The sequence below is a fragment of the Rhipicephalus sanguineus genome, chromosome 5 (assembly GCF_013339695.2).
Source record: "Rhipicephalus sanguineus isolate Rsan-2018 chromosome 5, BIME_Rsan_1.4, whole genome shotgun sequence".
Taxonomy (NCBI): domain Eukaryota; kingdom Metazoa; phylum Arthropoda; class Arachnida; order Ixodida; family Ixodidae; genus Rhipicephalus; species Rhipicephalus sanguineus.
The window spans coordinates 165518817-165536727 of record NC_051180.1 but is presented as its reverse complement, the minus strand read 5'-3'; the positions used below and the strand labels follow the sequence as shown (position 1 = coordinate 165536727).

At 43.7% G+C, this 17911-nt stretch overlaps 1 protein-coding gene across 1 annotated transcript in view; it reads right to left on the bottom strand.

Moving 5' to 3' along the window:
- LOC119394403 (WD repeat-containing protein 7) overlaps positions 1-17911 on the bottom strand; it is a 105434-nt gene that overhangs the window by 14366 nt on the left and 73157 nt on the right. Inside the window, exons 25-31 of the mRNA XM_037661697.2 lie at positions 16153-16374; positions 12966-13125; positions 11436-11639; positions 9448-9634; positions 4668-4938; positions 2034-2116; positions 758-857 (exon numbers count right to left, since the gene is read on the bottom strand). Coding sequence (XP_037517625.1) covers positions 758-857; positions 2034-2116; positions 4668-4938; positions 9448-9634; positions 11436-11639; positions 12966-13125; positions 16153-16374 — 1227 coding nt within the window. The remainder of the gene's footprint in view (positions 1-757; positions 858-2033; positions 2117-4667; positions 4939-9447; positions 9635-11435; positions 11640-12965; positions 13126-16152; positions 16375-17911) is intronic.

The following is a 17911-nucleotide window of genomic DNA, read 5'->3' as shown; positions in this document are numbered from 1 at the left end:
AAAAAAGCTTCTAACATTAGCTTTATATTTGGATTTCAGCAAAGCGTTGATTGAATTTGCCTTCGCGCTGCCGATCACTAGCTTACTGGTTGGCTCAATTGGTAGAGCAGCTGCCCAGGAAAGGCGTTGGTCCCAGGTTCCATTCCTGTACTAGGATGAATTTTTCGTCAACTAAGAAGCTTTCTTTCTAAGAAAATCCATATGGCTGTGTACTGCAAACTGGTGGTCCTCTACTTTCCCTTTCATGAAGTCTTTTTTGTTTAGCTCCAAGTTTCTGTTCTATATGTTATCATTGGTAGACAAAAAGCAATGATAGTGCAAATTATGTTATTTTTTTGTTTTCAAGCATAACAGCAAGCTACTTAACATGGCTAAGAATGCCTGCCGTATGCACTCCAAAGCATTTTTGTTCTTCCATAAACTTCTTTCTTACACACATTGTGCAGCCACAACCATACGGTGTGACAAGACAGTGACGCCTGAGAGAGCACAGGAGTTCATTCTAATCCTTAACTGCAACAGAAATAACAAGTTAAAGGGAAGTCAAAGTGAATGAAAAGGCATTCGACACTTCAGCAATTAAGCTACTGTTTTGATGTATTAATGCCCAGCCAGCCATTGAGCTTTTAATTAGGTATGAATATGGGAGGACCAGCGCAGCAGTAAAATAAGAGTTCCACAAAATTCTTCTATGCGATGAAGTGCAAGAGTGCACAAAAGTGAAAAGAAAAGAAGAAAGAAATAATAATGGACATGCCTGTGACTTTGAGGCCCTCAATTCGTATATAGTCAGGTTGCCACTCTTAGCTCCAACAGCAATGCGGCGTGTTGCCCCACAGTAGCTGACATTGTGAAATCTGCAGAAAATGAAATGAAAACATGACAAACATTGTCAAGAGGATCGAATAGGCAAAAGTGTGACATAACTAGAGGTCACCATGCATCTACATGTTAAGTTGTCGCGTACATGGGCACAATCACGCCGTCAACTGAGACAGCACATCAGCTACTGCTAAAGAAAGGGACACCCAGTAAAGCTTAGGTGATCCAGTTGACTGCAAAAAAGCGGCAGGATCAGCCAAGCCGCTAAACTGAAAAGACCGTGTTTGCGATTTGCCATGCGAGTTCCGTGCATCCAAGATTCGTTATTTTACGTATTCACCTCTTTGCTACTTGCATCCACATTCGTGGACACGACTTCTTAACAAGCAACACAACAGCAAACTGCTCAGCGTTGTTGAAAACTCATGCCTTTATTGCCCAGAATGTCCTTTACCCACACTCCAAGAGTGAGCAGCAGAAGTCGACTTCAGCTTCTGATGCAAACAAAATAAAGCGGCAATGAGCAGCTCCCGCAGTGACTCAGAACTAACCTTGTAGAAGTTTTGCAATTTTTACTTTCATACAAAGTAGCGTTACTGCAATTTAAAAAATTATTTAAAGCCCCAAAAGCTACAATTCGTATTTACTGTGCATGTTTTCGCCATGTTTGCAACTAATGTTCATGTCTGTGGACACCCACTTATACTCTTTGAAAATTAAATTTTTTCTGCTGTTTTTTTCTTTGCATTTGGGGTACAATTTGAAGTAAGCTTTCGCAAATTGCAAGGTGGATGACTTGCGTCATAATGCTAAGGTACCAACTGTATGACAGCTCAGCTGTTGAATGTACTTCTGAAAATTTTTCATGACTTTTGCACAACAAGAGTGTTGCTAGTACCGTGATAAGAAGGTACACTTGGCAGTTTTCTGAGAATGACGTTATTTGTAGAAGTGTCTCGTGCTGGTCACATGAAATCTCGTGAAAGTGACCAAAAGTGATCGCCTGAGTATATCGCCCAGCACTTTTCGTCACTCGTGAAATGAACTGTTAGTTGATTTCCTGACAAATATGTAACTCAACCGTAATGAAATCGCTTAAATGCGTCAACGCGCTTTCGAACCAGTTTTACGATGAGAAACTCGGTAAAAAACTGAAACCCAACAAACTCATCAAAAAGCTGAAAAATAGGACAGTAAGCTGGAAGACGTACTTGCAGATGGCAGGGAACAGTTCGCTGAGCCCACGCATTTTCAGCTGCGTAGGATCAAGGCAGTGCAGGACAATCTCCATCACCTGAGCAAAATGCAAGACAAAAAAGAGCATGGCAATGTGAGCATTGTTAGACAGTTCACTCAGGAGTGGCATACAGTAATGCACCAAGGATTGCTATCAAGTGTAGAAATACAAGTGAGACGTAGAAGCGTTAACCAATGAGCTAGTTGGTGCAACATTTCAGACATTATCATGATGTCATCATGTGACGTCACAAATTTTGGCGATCTGTAATAGTATCTGAGGTTTAACGTCTCAAAACCACGCTACGATTATGAGGGACGCCGTAGTGGAGGGCTCTGGAAATTTCTACCACCTGGGGTTATTTAACGTGCACCTAAATCTGAGTACACTGGCTTCAAACATTTTCGCCTTTTTGGCGATCTGTGACATCATGATGACATCATATGGTGACGTCATCATGTGATGATGATTTTTTCATCGTGATGATGACCGGCATCCCGCGCCGACGACGCGGGATGCCGGTCAATTTTGCGTTTGATGACGCATCTAAGGCTTTCGACTTAATAAGTACACCAACGAAAAGAACACAAGTACTGACAGGAAAGATACTCACCTTGCAGCTGAAGGACTTGTTCTTGGGCTAGTTGGTGCTCGCTAATAATCAGGTGTAGCGTAAAGACACATAACAAAGACACGGAAACACACAACACAGGCGCTACTTACAATTTTAATGGAAAATGGACGAGAAACAGTTTCTGTCTCTCGTCAAACAGAAAAAATTCTGTTTCTCGTGAATTTTCCATTAAATTTGTAAGTAGCGCCTGTGTTGTGTGTTTCCGTGTCTTTGATATGTGTCTTTGCGCTACACCATGATTATTAACTTGCAGCTGGGTTTGGTGCAAGTTGCAAGTTAAGGGTCTTTTCTGTCAGTACCTGGGTTCTTTTCGTTGGTTACCGTATATATACTCGAATGTAACGCGAATTATTTTTCCAGATTTTTGCTACCTAAAGTCGACCCTCGCGTTACAATCGAATACCAAAATAACTATATCTTCTTCCTAGACGCAACGAAAAGTCATCCCTCGCGTTACAATCGTGGTCGCGCTACAATCGAGTAAATACGGTAGTTACTTATCAACAATTCTGCATTCTTCACCTTTGAAATGCGAGACTGCTGGACCCATTAACAAACCACAATATTTAGAAAATAAACTGAGATTGTTAAACAACACACGTCAAACACTGGACATAAAATTAACGAAAAGCATGCACATTTCGGATGAATAATGCCTTGATTGGCAGCCAAGGAGATTTTCAATGTTTTCCACACTGCACAGACAAAGTGCATACAACCACTCATGCATACACACCCTGTTAAGTTCATTGCATCCTTATCAGAAGAAAATTTTTTAAATTTGCGGGGCCCTGTCTTCTCAGTACAGTCAGACATCGATATTTTTATTTTTTATTTTTTTATTTTATTCATCAAATACCCACAGCGCCTTCATAGGCATTACAGTGCGGGGCGGAATTACTTAAAGTACTCCATGTAACCTGTACTTAAAGTACAGGTTACATGGAGTAAACATCACAACATAATCATAACTATACTATTGCATCACAGCATGGTCTTACCTATACAACATCATAGAGTGCCTGCACAAACGCGGCATTTGAAATTATCTTCACAATGTCACTGGGTAGCCAATTCCAGGCTCTAACTGTATTGGGGAAAAATGATTTGTTATACACAGCACTTTTACAGAATATTTCTTTCACTTTTAGATCGTGATCCACTCTTGCAGACACATAATCAGGGCCATGCAAATATTTCATCCGATCAATCCCTGTTCGTGTATGTCGTAGAATAATTTCAATTTATGAGTGCATCGTCGTTTTTGAAGACTATCCCATCCAATTAATTTTTTTGCCTCAGATACACTAATTGCCTTGAATAATTTCGAAATGCAAACTGCACGGCTGATACGATCAACATGAGAAACCAGGAATGATGAAATAAATAATCTTTTTTTCTTTTTAGGTGTTAGCATGTATCAAATTAGTGCTTACAAAAAAAAAATGCAGCAATAGTGAAGTTATTCTTCTGTCACATGTGAATTTGTTGCAATGAAGCTCGACTACGTTCGTACTTGTTACCGCCACTTAAAGAAGCATAACATGAAAATTTGGATATGAGCATTACAAGATACTGCACGAAAAAAAAAGACAACCGGTCTAAGCTCAGCACCAACTCAGATGTTCATTTTTAAATATGTAAATGTGAAATGCAAGAATGGTCTTCCTATGAAACCGGTGACCTGATTTGAGTAAATTATATTTTATCAATAAATCGGGAGCTAATTACACTCACCATAGGAAGGGGAGTTTTTATTTAGGATCCAGCAGTTTCTACGAAAAGCAGTGAAACAACACATGTCTCAAGCAACACATGTTCAAGCTGCAGCAGTTTCTACAAAAACTGCTGCAGCTTGAAGAAACCTCATTGAAAATTTTTTGGGAGTCCCTCACTATGGCGTGCCTCATAATCATACTATGGTTTTGGCACATCAGACCAGCAGGATTTGAAGTTAATTTAATTTTAACTCACCTCGACGAGCAGGTCAGCAACTTCCGTCTGCATCTTGTCGATGAGCAGCTCGACGATGCGCAGGATCTCGGGGCGTGCGCGGCTGAGCACCGTCTGGTGCAGCGATATGTTGAGCGACTGTGCATTTTGAGCGAGCGTGTTGTAGCGGTGCACCTCGCGCGCCAGCGTTGTGATGAACGTTGGCGGACGCGCCGTCGCAATCAGGGACAGCGCGTGCCGCGCTGTGCGGCACGAATCTGCCGCCGGGGTCAGCGGCAGCCCGTACGACATGCTGGAAGACAGATCAGAACAGGCACTTCTGAGGTGACGGGAAAACTAAAAAGAGACAGAAATATCCTGCTTTCCTGAGACTTTTTATACAAATACAACCCAAGCACATACATCAAACACGTACAACACATACTTGCAAAGAAACACGAATAGCACATCTTGTTTTAGTTTTCTGGCATCTTTTCTGCATCTCTCATAACAATTTAAGCTCCTCTATTGCTTATTGCAAACAACACCGAATCTCACAAAGAAACCACTCAAGACTTGTGGATATACCGTAAAATCCTGAGCAAGCGGCCCCCTCTCTTTTTCTGGAGATCTGAAATATCCACCAATGACCAAGCAAGCGCCACACCCCCCCGGCCCTCCTGCCATTTTCACTGCTTCATTAAGCGTTTTTATTCGCTTTACGGGGCCATACAATGACAGTGAGTGCATACTTATTCAATAACGAATTTCATTGGAAGCATGCGGATCTTGAATTTTGATCTGTGACCGAGCAAGTGCTCCCCTCCAAATCTTGTCGGATTATCTTTCACCGCAGGGGGGAGGGGGGGGGGGGTGCTTGCTCGGGATTTTATGGTAATCTATTTTATGATGAAGTTTTTAGTGCAACTAGATGTGCTGAAAAACGCTACATGACTGTTTTCAGTTTTTTGAAGAAACTTGATCACTTAAAATATTTATGTCTTGGGGAAATGCAAAGAACATGAAAATATAAAGGCACATATGTAGGCTTATTCTGAAGGTGTGTGTTAACAATTGAAATGAAAACTTTGAAACCTTTTATTCTGGCCTGTCTAGAAGTATTTATGTAGGAAATGCTTCCAATATTTTCTTGTTTCACTGAGAGAACTGAGAACGGCAGAGATTTCATGTTTAGAGAAAGTGGGGGTCACGCTGTGCATGACACACACTGGAAGTTTGGAGTGTGTGTGCCCAATATGCTCTTAAAGTAAAATGCACATGAATGTTTACTTCCTTAGTGAAAGATTATGTACCAAGTGCTTGAAAACGTCGGGTCAAGTTTCAAACAAAACAGACAGACCCCAAATCAAACCACGCATGTCTTTTTCATCGTACATTTGCTTACTACGGTACTTGATGATGACTGTAGCGCCAGTGGAAACATCAAAAGCAAAGCATATGATATTTTAATTTGTTCCTGGAATTGGTTTCTGTGCCAACAGCAGTGTTGTTCATCAACAATTTCTGGCAGTGGACGTGACATAGTACACTGAGGGTGTTGAGTGGTTGGAAATACAAATGCTTATGCACATGCGTATGCTGTGTACTTACTACAGTCGAGCCCGACTATATCGGACCCGTTTATATCAAATTATCCCGTATATCGAACAATTTCTAAACACGGTAAATTTACATTGAGAATATATAGCAAAAGTTACTGTTACATCGAACGAAAATAGCAATGACAACCGATATATCAAACTCCATGTGCCTCAAAAGTGCCCCAGCAACTTGGCTTTCCCTCGCGGTGGCGGGGAAAACTGCCGGCGCCACCCCAGAAAAAGTGGTTTAGACCCGGCTGTGCACGGGCGAACACCCCCCTGCAAAAAATTATCCTGGCCCGCTCGCAGCGCTTACAGCCAATCAGAGGCCGTCGTGCTTTCTCCGAGGTGCGGAGGCGGTACAAGTGAGCGCCATTTTTTCTTTCTTTTTGCTTGCGTGCCTGCTGCTGCCTCTTTTCCTTGAGTGCTCGTTCAGCGTGGTCCGTGCTGGTGGTGTTGCCTGTTGGCACTCTGCAAACTTTCTTGGCGCACTGTTGTCATGGCTTGTGCAAAGAGGCAGAATTTGCCGTTCGCCACGAAACTCAAAATTACAAATCGAGTCGAGCGCGGTGAGAAGAAGTCCGGCGTCGCAACCGCATACGGATCGACATTCGACGAGTTCGTCAGTGCGGACGATGATGTCGCCATCATGGGCCAGCTACAAGATGAGGACTACGTTGCAGACGTCGTGCCGACCACGAGCCAAAGCGACAGCAATAAGGAAATTGACGATGGCCCTTTGCCTACATCCTCCGAAGTGATTAGTGCACTTGCATTGGTCCGGCGCTATTGCGTGAATATACAAGGCTGCTACGACTCGTTGGACGTGGAGGCGTGCGTGCTGTCGCAGGCAGCGAAGTTGTTGAAACAGAAGAAAATCCAGGACTATTTTGTTCCAAAGTAGGGCACGCATGTAAGCCACCGTATTAATAAAGTACTTTTCTTATTGGTATGTGCCTTTGAGTCATTAAATCCTATAGCGGGCCTATATCGAATTATGCCATATATCGAACTAATAAACGTATTTTGGCGAGTTCGATGTACCCGAGTTCGACTGTACGAGAAATATACAAATGGAAACATGTTTTATGATTGTTAGAGGTATCAAAAATATGCAAATTTGTACATCAGAATTTTGTTCTGTGTACAACTGACACAGGAAGTGGTGTTTAATGGCTTATAAAAAGTGCAGTCTTATATTGCATTTCTGCATCATGGCAAAACCATTTAATTCTCTATGGCAAAACTCCTGATTCCACTGTACTCTCAGATCAACCGTGTTATATGCTGAAGTTGGCGTAGTTTTTCAGTTGTTGACGCAATGGACTACGTGGTGACAACAGTGCTATCACAAAGTACAGCGGCAGTTTCCATTAGGAAAGCCACAATGTGCAGAAACGTTTCGCTACCACAAAATGTAAGCCACGTTCTGATTGGGATCAGCCTGACATGTCAACGGGTGAGCGCAATACTAAAGGGCATGCCGATTTCTGTCATCTGCTTTTATATTAAGTGCGAATGCACTTTATAAGCGACCCTGAATCCGCCGTCCCATAGCAACGGCGCGAGGAGCGGAGAGGAGCGTCTGTAGCAACGGCGCAGCGACGTCACGCCTCACGTGACTGCGCGCGCTCCGCCCTCCGCTCCGTGGCTGCGCGCGCCCCGCGCATTGCCTGTGGTGATGAAGGCCGGCGGCGAGACGCCGAACGAAAGCGTGCGAAGCGAGCCGAGCACCCCGAAGCCGATCTGGCGCGGGGACGCGCGATGCGTGAGCGAGCGCGGGCCCTCGAATTCGATCGGCCGGACGCGCGCTTCAAGCGAGACTTCCTGGACCGCAGCTTCGGATATAGCTGCGCGGTGTGCGATCGACTGTGGTTCGACAACAACCTGAGCCCCAACTCGGGCGTGCGCAACGCCGCCAACAAGTTGAACGCGTTGCGGGTTCTTTGGAACGAGTTCGGAAGACAGATCATCATCATTAGTAAAAGTGCTTTGCACTTAAAAACGGCCAGACCTCCGTGGGTCGGCTGGCGCGTGCTCTCTCGCTGCCGTCTCCTTCGCTCGGCTCTGCAGTTTAGTCGCGCGCGCCCCCTCATAGCATCACCCCGTGCTTCGCACTTCCTCATACTCCCCTTCGGGGAATTGCGGGTTTTTTTTTTAATGTGCAAGTTCAATAACTTTTGTTTGCATGCGTCTATCTTGAAAATTCTTTTCTTGCATTCATGGACACGTTGCAATGCAGAACTTAGAGAAAAACTTCAGTGCAAGACCTTTAAAGACAGGGCTGCAACATATGCATAGTGAGGCTGCTGTCATAAGCTGTGCATTTGCTATCATTTCTCAGTCACAGAGCTTCTCTAGATTCGTTCCAGAAAACAAACTAGCAAGTTGGCATGAAATTTTTCTTTGTCTCTGGTTTTAAATGTCAACACTGCAAGACGGTTATGAGCTTTTGATCACCTGGGGTTTTCTGATATTCACTGAAATATAAGTACACAGCTGTCCTTGTATTTTGCCCCCACTGAAATGCAACTGCCGTGGTTTGGAGTCAGACACACAACCTTGTGCTTAAAAGCACAATGCCACAACCACTAATCCACCACGATGGCTGGCTTGAAGTGTTATGCAATACTCAGACAAGGCCATATATGGTCCCAGCGAGTGCAGAAAGTCAGGTCAGATACGAAGCCACGTGAAGTATGAAACCGTCTGCTCAACACAAAGTGCACTGTGACTGGCTATGATCCAGTCAGCCAGCTGCAGCACAATAAATGTCATAGCCTCCGCCCTGCACTACACTCATCTGCAAGAGTTTGCTTGAAATGCACATAAAAAAGAAATTATGGCGAATCTTCTAAAGGGAAACGTGTATGCAAAGCATTAGCTACTCATACTGTGCACTAGCAACACAAGCCAACTGTTAGCGATCACTAGCCTGCATTAGGGAACACCAGCCAGTGCTTGTGTTATGCATAATAATTCCCAATAGAGCTTTAAATTTATATTTTCTAGTCATTATAGCTTTATATGATATTTCATGTGTCCGCTTCACTAGTAGTGTTCTTTTTCACCCAAAAACTGCTCCTGAAATCCTAGCTTACCTACCATGCTTTGCATTAAAACAGCACTACCAGAAGTGCAGAACATGGCGCAGAAGCACGCTGAAAAGCATGCAGCAAAGCAAACAGTGCCGTCAAGTGGTGAGAAGGGGAGACACCAACCTGGGCACGAGCTTGTCCGAATCGCAGCATAGTTCAAGCAGGCCAAGCAGCACCCGGGACACGTCCATGTGTGCTTGCCAGACCGTGAAGCCCCGACCGATCAGGTCGATGGCCGCTCGGCGTAGTGACGTATGTGCAGGTAGAGCTTGAGTTGCAGGTGTCAGCAGCAGATACGACAGTGCCTGGCCTGCATGCAGCCACACAGCAAGCTTACTAACGAGCTGACAACTTGAGATGCAAGCCATTCTAACTTGAGTCTTAAAAAGGGTATGGGCTTGAGCTTGTTGGTAAGGCTTCATGGGTTCGAAACAGTGCGTAAAGTACGAGGACACAGAAAGAACCAGACAGGTCCAGGGTCATTTGAGTCAGGGGAACTTGAGTCATTTGTTCACGCTCTTGCTTGCGTCTTTTCCCATGTTTTATGTTGCAAAGCAGCACTGTAAAAGAAAAAAATTACACCATTTCCCACTAAAGGGGACCATGAGGCGATGCGAAGCCGGAGCACTTGCACGATCGCGTTCCGTTGGCGTTCTTTGGGCATGCTACCGACCTCGCGTCGTGGAACGCGAAGAGGAACGCTACGCGTGTCTTATCTTCCCTCTAGCCTGGCCGTTAATTCTCACAGGGCGAGCGGGGAACGCGGTCAGCAGGCGTGCGAGAGGGGGGGCAGCGTAGGAGAGGAGAGAGAGGGGGAGGGGACGCACATGCGCTGGTGCTCATCGCGGCGTTGCGCAGGAGAGAATTTCGGCATGTCTAGCCCGCGTTTCAGAGGAAGAGTGGAAAGGGGGATGGGAGAGGGAAAGTGGAAAGGGATAGTGGAGAGGGAAATCGGAGAGGGTGAGTGGAGAGGGTATGCGCATGCGCAGTAAGGGTGGTCACGCCGCACACCACCACCACCACCACCGGATTGAACTCCGCCATAAGATACTTCGCATCTAAAACTATAGTCTTTTACAACCTAAGAAAAAACATAACCTCCGCCCACAGAACCATGGCGTGCCTGCTCTTCACCTGTGAAAGACAGTCGTGCTTGCTGGTTTCTGTTCAAACTGTAAGTACTTTTTCTTGGCTAATGTGAATACATACTACATGTATTAGGAGTTAACCCTTTCGTGACCAAAAGAAAATAAGAAAAACGCAGCAAAATTACCATAAATTATTTTTCGCTCAATTTGTAGAGCTTTCTTTTCTGAATAAAGTGGTACCATTCTTTCAATTCAGTGGTGTTCCTTTATTTCACTAATCGTGTAGGAAAAGATAACTCGAAGGTGGCTTCACCACATGGCAATACAATGAAAAATGGCCATAAAATGAAAGTTGAGACACAAATGTCCCAGCATGGACAAGTGTGGCCATCTGGCATCAAGAAACACAAGTATGACGAGTATAGTCTTCATTGGTTCCGTGTGGGACCAATTTTTCTGGTTGACGAGTATAGTAGTCATCGGTCATTTTGTTAGAAAATCTCATGATGTTAGAAAATCTCTATACTTGTCAACAGTCACGAAAGGGTTAAAGGTTCGTTGTTGCTCGCCAAAACATTACGTCTGGCTGAGCAGCGTTGTCAGAATCCCTGACGAAACTTACCAGGAGTTTCCGACCAGGAACCAGCAATACAAATGCATGCCCGCGTGGTACAGCCAACTATCTGAAACACTCTAGAACCACTTGGCGTCACGAAAATGAGTACGCGCAATCGGATGGAGCATTTATGCAAATTCTTTGTGGGAGGGTCAGCGATGGCTGTAGGTGGAGCCGATATTTTGTGTTACGTTGTATCCGACCATAAGTATGCAAAACTAATGAGTCACACTCGGAGCACTTCCAAGGCTGGTGTCGAGACCTAACACACCGCATTGACTTGAATCTAGAAAAAACACCGGCTCAGATTCGAGTAAATACGGCACTCCTTCCACATTTACTTTGTACTCTCATGCAGCGATGCGGTGCCATCGCCGTAAAAATGGTGGCTGCGCGTGTGGACTCACTAGTGTGCCACGCGAGAGAGTAGTTGGTGGGCCCAAATCCATCCACGACGGACTTCTTCTTCTGGTCGTCGGTGCCCTTCCGCTTGCTCTGTTCAATCTCGTGACCGTACTCTGCGCCGATCACTCCCAGAAGAACAATGGCCGTCGACTGTTTGCGGCGGGCCTCGGCAGCGCTCCAGGCGTGCTTGGTGGTCGCCTCCCCACCTGCATGCACACACAGCACAAGTCAATTTTTGACGGCAGAAACCTGGGATAGTTCTTCGTAAGGAAATGCCAGCAGCACTAAAGAAACGAGAAGTTTCTTTAGTTTCTTCTCGTTTCTTTAGTGCTGCTGGCATTTCCTTACGAAGAACTATGTACCAACTTGCCCAACAAGCCACCCTAATGAACTGGGATAGTTGGTAGGGATTCATCATAAAAGAAGGTAAGGTGGGCAAACATGGATACAAGAGAAGAGAACGAGACAACACAAATGGTGTTCGCATTGTCTTGTGCACTTCTCTTGTGTCCACTTGCACGTGTTACTTTCTTTTAAGGCAAAGTTTTGAAACTCTCAAAGCACTGGAGGGGTTGTGAGTAACAAGAATGTAGCAAACAATATGGCAAACTAGAACACACTAACAATGTAGTAAAGCAACAAGTTGGGCTAGTTGGTGGAATTTCACCTTTTTCACTGCGCTATAAACATGGACAAAAGAAGACGGGAAGACGGGACATGTGCAGACCCAGAACTGAATTTTATTAGGCTTGCTGATACTGAGAGGCAATACCTAGATGTGAGATTGTGATGCCAGTATTCCTTTATGACTTTGGATGGCCAATGAGCTGATGTTGTAATTTTTCTTTACTCTGTATACTATGTCACATTTCACCTAGTAAAATTCAGTTGTGAGTCTACACACGTCCTGTCTTCTTGTCTTCTTTTGTCTGTGTTTCTTGCACTGTAAAAAACTTTTTCAAGGTGCTAATAATGTAAAGAATTACAATGGCATAAAGCGATATACAGTATAGCAAGAACAGCATGAGAAGATGCCTTTAATTAGGTGCATTAGTTGTGTGCATTACAAAGTTGGCCCAGAAATGTCACTGTTATTGAAAAAGCAGAACAATATGTAGAAAAAAAAAACACACATCAAGTGCAGTATAAGAATCTATATTACATGAAGTTTGCTTTAGTTAGCGAGCCAGCAGCACAAGCAGACGACACAAGCACATCCTAATAGCCAGTACCGTTAACTGTCTGCATCACGAGAACAAGGGCAATGTAGGAGAAAGAATGTTGAGAGATGTAAGCACAGAGAAAGGTAATACATATCTAAATGCATAAAAGACTTATTGTGCCTCCTCTCATGATGGCACATCCAATGCTGTTTGGGCAAAAGTAAGCACTGTAGCATACCCAGTCACTCAAGCTGTCTATACTACATATTCACTTTGTTCACACACATATTTCCTGGAAAAACGATGAAAACCACACCTCGAGGAAGGGACAAACTGCTTCAAAAATCTCCCCCTTTTCCTTCTTCTCACCTTCTCTCTCCTCCTCGTCTTCTTCCTCCGATGAGTTCTGCCCATCGCTGGTTCTTATCGACTGTGTCTCAGCCTTGGGCTGGGGCCCTGAGGGTGTGCTTCCTCCAGAGGAGGCCCTGCTGCTGGCAGCACTCCCTACCTGGTAGCTGGCCACATTACCCTGCAGGTCAGAGATGGACATTAAGGGCAAGGCCACCATGAAGATTAACTACTGCAGTAGTTCATATAGCAATTAGTGACTGGCACAAAAGCACCTACCAAGCACCTACTGTGTTCTGCTCATGCTTCTCTGCCTATTTCAAATGCTGTACCTCTTTTGTTTACTATACATATAAAAAAAAAACAGTTAAACCATAATATAAGAAACTTCAGAATAATGAAATTCTTTATATAAAAAAGTATTTCGCTTTTCATAACTTCATGTAACTTCATGTCTGTAAAACATGACGCATTTTTAGCCTGAGGTTAACGAAGCATGTTTATCTATGACTTCAATATAATGAAGTTTCAGTGCTACCACGAAAAAAAAACAGAGGGAATAAATTAAAACTTCTCTTGGTGCCAGAGGTGTAACGGTTGTTACACATTGTTTTGCAAGTGCATTTTGCAACTTGCAGGCTGCACAATGAAGGGTGGCCACCAAGGATGAGCAGTGTCTTTCCTGGCAGCAGTTAGTCAGTTATTAATTAATTACTGCCGGTCTGTATTTCAGGCCATAAGAAGGAATGGTTACAAGCTAGTTACATCACACCTGAGTAAAAAAAAGTGAGAAAGAAAGAAAAAGAGCATGCAAACAAACAGAGGAGCAAACCGGAACTCAAGTAACAAAGCGGCTCAAAGTAATACAGCATCATTTCAGGTAATGCGATACAGCAGCCTGGCCAACATTTGGTACCTCGTCACACATGTGGCGTTCATGTAAACAATGCAATAATTGCCACTGGAAGAAAAAAAAACATGAAAGAACAGATACACAGTATAGAAAAAAAGTTGAGGGCGAGGGGAAACAACGTTCTCCTCCTCCCCACCGGTGTTGGGAAGAATGTGAGCAAACTAGCGCATTACAATGCACAGTCTACAGCTGGCATAGTTTCCTATTTCACACCACCCAGACGTTGCGTAGGGGCCTCATTCGGTGTTTTTCTTATTGCCATGCGTCAAGTAACAAGCACGAGTGGCCGGTCGTTAAGGCGGCAGTGCTAAATGCAATGAGCTCTCAATTATATTGCAAGTGATTTCGATCGTTCAGGAAACACAGGTTACTGACAAGGCTATGTTTTAGGTGACTTCATCAGACAAGAGAAAGGATGTTGTGGCTTGTTCTGGAACATCAAAAGGCATGCTTTCCGTGATCCTAAAGTCGCAAGAAGCTAATTTTGACTTTTTCAAGAATAGGCTAAATTTCCAGTGAAATTAGTAAAAACAGGCACCTTTTCTCCGGATGAGGTTTTTCGGTGAGTGCACCATTGCAGCATGTTTTAAGTAGCTGACCAACCTTTTTTTGGCTGCTTGCAGTTACCCGCCACAACACTACTGTTTCCATAAAATTATGGTGATGCTCTGCAATAAAATAGACTTGCAAGACTTCTGCCGAACCAACACATCGCAGCAATTGAAATATAGAATGCTATACAGAATCTTGCTCAATACTTCGGACATGATGCAAGTGCACTGTTTGACGAGTTTCAACAGTGTGTATTGAATGGACTTAGCTGGGGAGCAGTGTCCCACCCCTCTGGGCAACACCCAATGTTTCAACAGCAAGCCGCAGTAGGGGAATGTGCATGATAGTTTCATTACACTGATCACCACTGTGTGTTAAACCCCACATTCGTTTCGGCTTTACGCACACCATGTGGCCGCTGTCTTGAGGACTTTGTCGGCGTGGCATCAAATTGTAAATGCGGTCAACAAAAATTATCTTTTGTTACTGAAATTAGCTTTTCTTTTTGTGTTTCCCTACTATTCGGACATTTCCTGCAGCACCTCTCAAGCGAAAAAAAAAAAATCTGTTGGTGGCTATACATTGCTCAAAAGGCTAAATTTCAGCATAACAAATTTCAATATAGTGAAGTAAATTGCTGATTTTACTGACTTCGTGATATCCAGGTTTAACTGGGTTACTGTTTGTATGCTATCAATGTGCATGCCCCATGGAAAGCTTTGTTGGGAACAACATTGTTGGGTTGTATAAGATATTTCAGTACTCTTACTGACTTTTCCTAATAAACGTCAAACTTGAAACAGAAGTGGTCCATTAATCGGTACCATTTACTTGTCACACGCCTGCACAACGAAGTGCTTATTACTTAATAAAAAAAATTGTTGTCGTGCAGTAAAAAATAAAAAAAAGGCAACAACATTTTGCATGCTTTCTTGGTGAAGGCTCAACCACTGTGACAAATAGAACCCCATTGACAAGGCATGTTAATGACGGTCAGTGCAGCCAAGACCAGCACGGCCAATTTGCTACATTGCCTCACGAGGCATGTCTTTGAGAACTCCCTAGAATTTAACGAAAAATGGCATTATGGGACTACTTCCTGGCATTCAACTGCACAAAGAGTCATTACAGCATTGCTTTCCTTTTAAGTAAACTGCGAGAAGCCTGTAACAACTGCCACTGCAAAAGACAGTGTAGTAGACGCTATGTTATACTATACAATATAGCATCTACAATATAGTAGACAATACAGGCCAATATTGTTAAATGCAGACAAGATATCTATATTGCAGACAATACTATAGACCAACATTGTCTAGAATACTGACACATGCGTTTATTTCTTTATTTTCATGTATTCGGATTTCACCCACAAAAACTGTTAGCACTGCTCGGCGCAGGCCGCACAGCAATGTTTGGGAAGCCTCGTGATTGTTTTAGATTGTTCTGTTAAGATAAGGTGCAGGACGAGACTAGTCAAGTTTATTCGAGAGCATACGTGAGCACCAGCCATAACGCTGGAAGGTTCAATCAAAGACATATAAAAGACGATGCATTCCGCCGATGATCAGATTATTTGAGAACCGACGACTGTATGCGTCGATATCTTTGCACTTTGAGTGTAATTCTTTCCCTGGGCACAAGTTCGCCGAATGAAGAGTTTCATCCTTACTGGTTGCGATTGTTTTCTTCACAATCACAACCACGTGACAATGTATTAGAGAACATAGGTTTGAGACTTGCCTCGATTGCGACGGAGCTAGGACTGCCACCAGCCACGCTGGAAGCCGGCTGTGGCATCTGACCCGTCTGAGGTGTCGGTGGAGTGGGCCCAGCACTCGACGCAAGGAAGGCCTCGCCGTAGTTCGGCAGGTAGACAGCCCACTCGTCCACCACCATCTTGCGACCCTTGGGGCCAATGCGCCGAAGTTCCGCGAGCAGCAGTGCCTGGGCTGCCTCACGTACCTGGAAAGTGACCAACCACAGCCATTGTGAAAACTATGCCTGTGTGAATGTTCAAGCACTTAAAATATTCAATGGAATATTACAGTATTCGAATTCGCTTCGACATGAATTTATTACCAAATAAAAATTTCGAATTCAAAATGATAGAATACCTAGACTTATTTTTTACTGCATGCAACCTGCCTGAAATGGTGCTTTCACTGCACTGTGGTGTCACTATGCTGTGAAACCACCTATTGAGGGGAAATCTGCACTGCCATAAGCCCACACTGCATGGTTCAGTTTGCGTATTATCTGCAACTTAACTTTATATAAAAATCGTGCTATATGGGATTATATGAACTAAGCATGGTGAATTTTAAAGCTAAACATGTTTTACCACTTATATCTTGCACTTTACTGCTATTATAACAGTGCTACGATTCGGCCAGCTCAAAATGATTTATTAATCTATTAGTGCACTGCTATAATGAATTGAACAAGGAACACGGGTTGATGGGACAGGACCAGCAGATTCCATTCAAAAAGAGAATGCAAATAAAGCAAGGCATAAAGCGGAAAGGTAAGCCTCACTTGTCACTACTTCACATGCACAAATGTGACTCATGCAGATGTGAACTTGGATGGTCAATTTTCATTACAGTTAATCAATCAAACAAGCGCTAATGCAGTTTTTTGCTCATGGCTTTTCACTGCTAGTCCTAGCTTTAGGCTGCTTGCAAATTACTATAACTGCGAGATCAGTTGATTTTCAGTGCCTAGTATAAATAGTATTGAAAATATGAACAAACTAAAGTGTCCTGCAATTGACAGACCAATTGTGAAAGCAAACACGATCTAACGCACTCATCTAAGATGATGAGACATCTAATAACTTGGCCAACTATCAGTGTTATTGAAGGTAAAAGCCACCCACTGCAGCTGTTTTACTGTGCACTTTACGTCGCATGAACGCCGCCTTTTTTATATTTTAGTCATACCAACGCCACAAAGATGAAGTGAACACACAGCTCGTGTACCTCAAGCCACAAGGCACATCGTTGGTTTTCTACGATTCATGTAATTTTTTTTTGTACGACAGGCTGGTTTTTTCCACATGCCCCTTTTCATGAGAGATTTAAGGCTTTTCCTTAAAAATTAATTTGACCAGCCGCAGTTTTGGAGCTCAAGTGCTGACCCGAAGGTCACGGAATCGAATCCTGGCTGCGACGACCACATTTTGATGGATGCGAAATGCTAGACTTCAAGGGGCCCTGCAACACTTTTTGAGCAGGGTCAAAAAGCGCTGCCAATCGGTAGTCGAGGCTCCCGAGAACACGCGAGCCAAATACTATAGCGAAGCGAGCGGCCTGGAATTTACAATAAATTCTCAAAGTCAGCTGAAAATCACTCCCTCTTCTCTCGACAAATGATGTATTAGTCCGCAATATATGACGCGATTGTCGGCAGTTCCACCATTGGCTGATGTTATAATCACAATAACACCCTCATTATTACCTTCGTTGTTAATTTTGAGTTCAATAAGTAGATAATATGT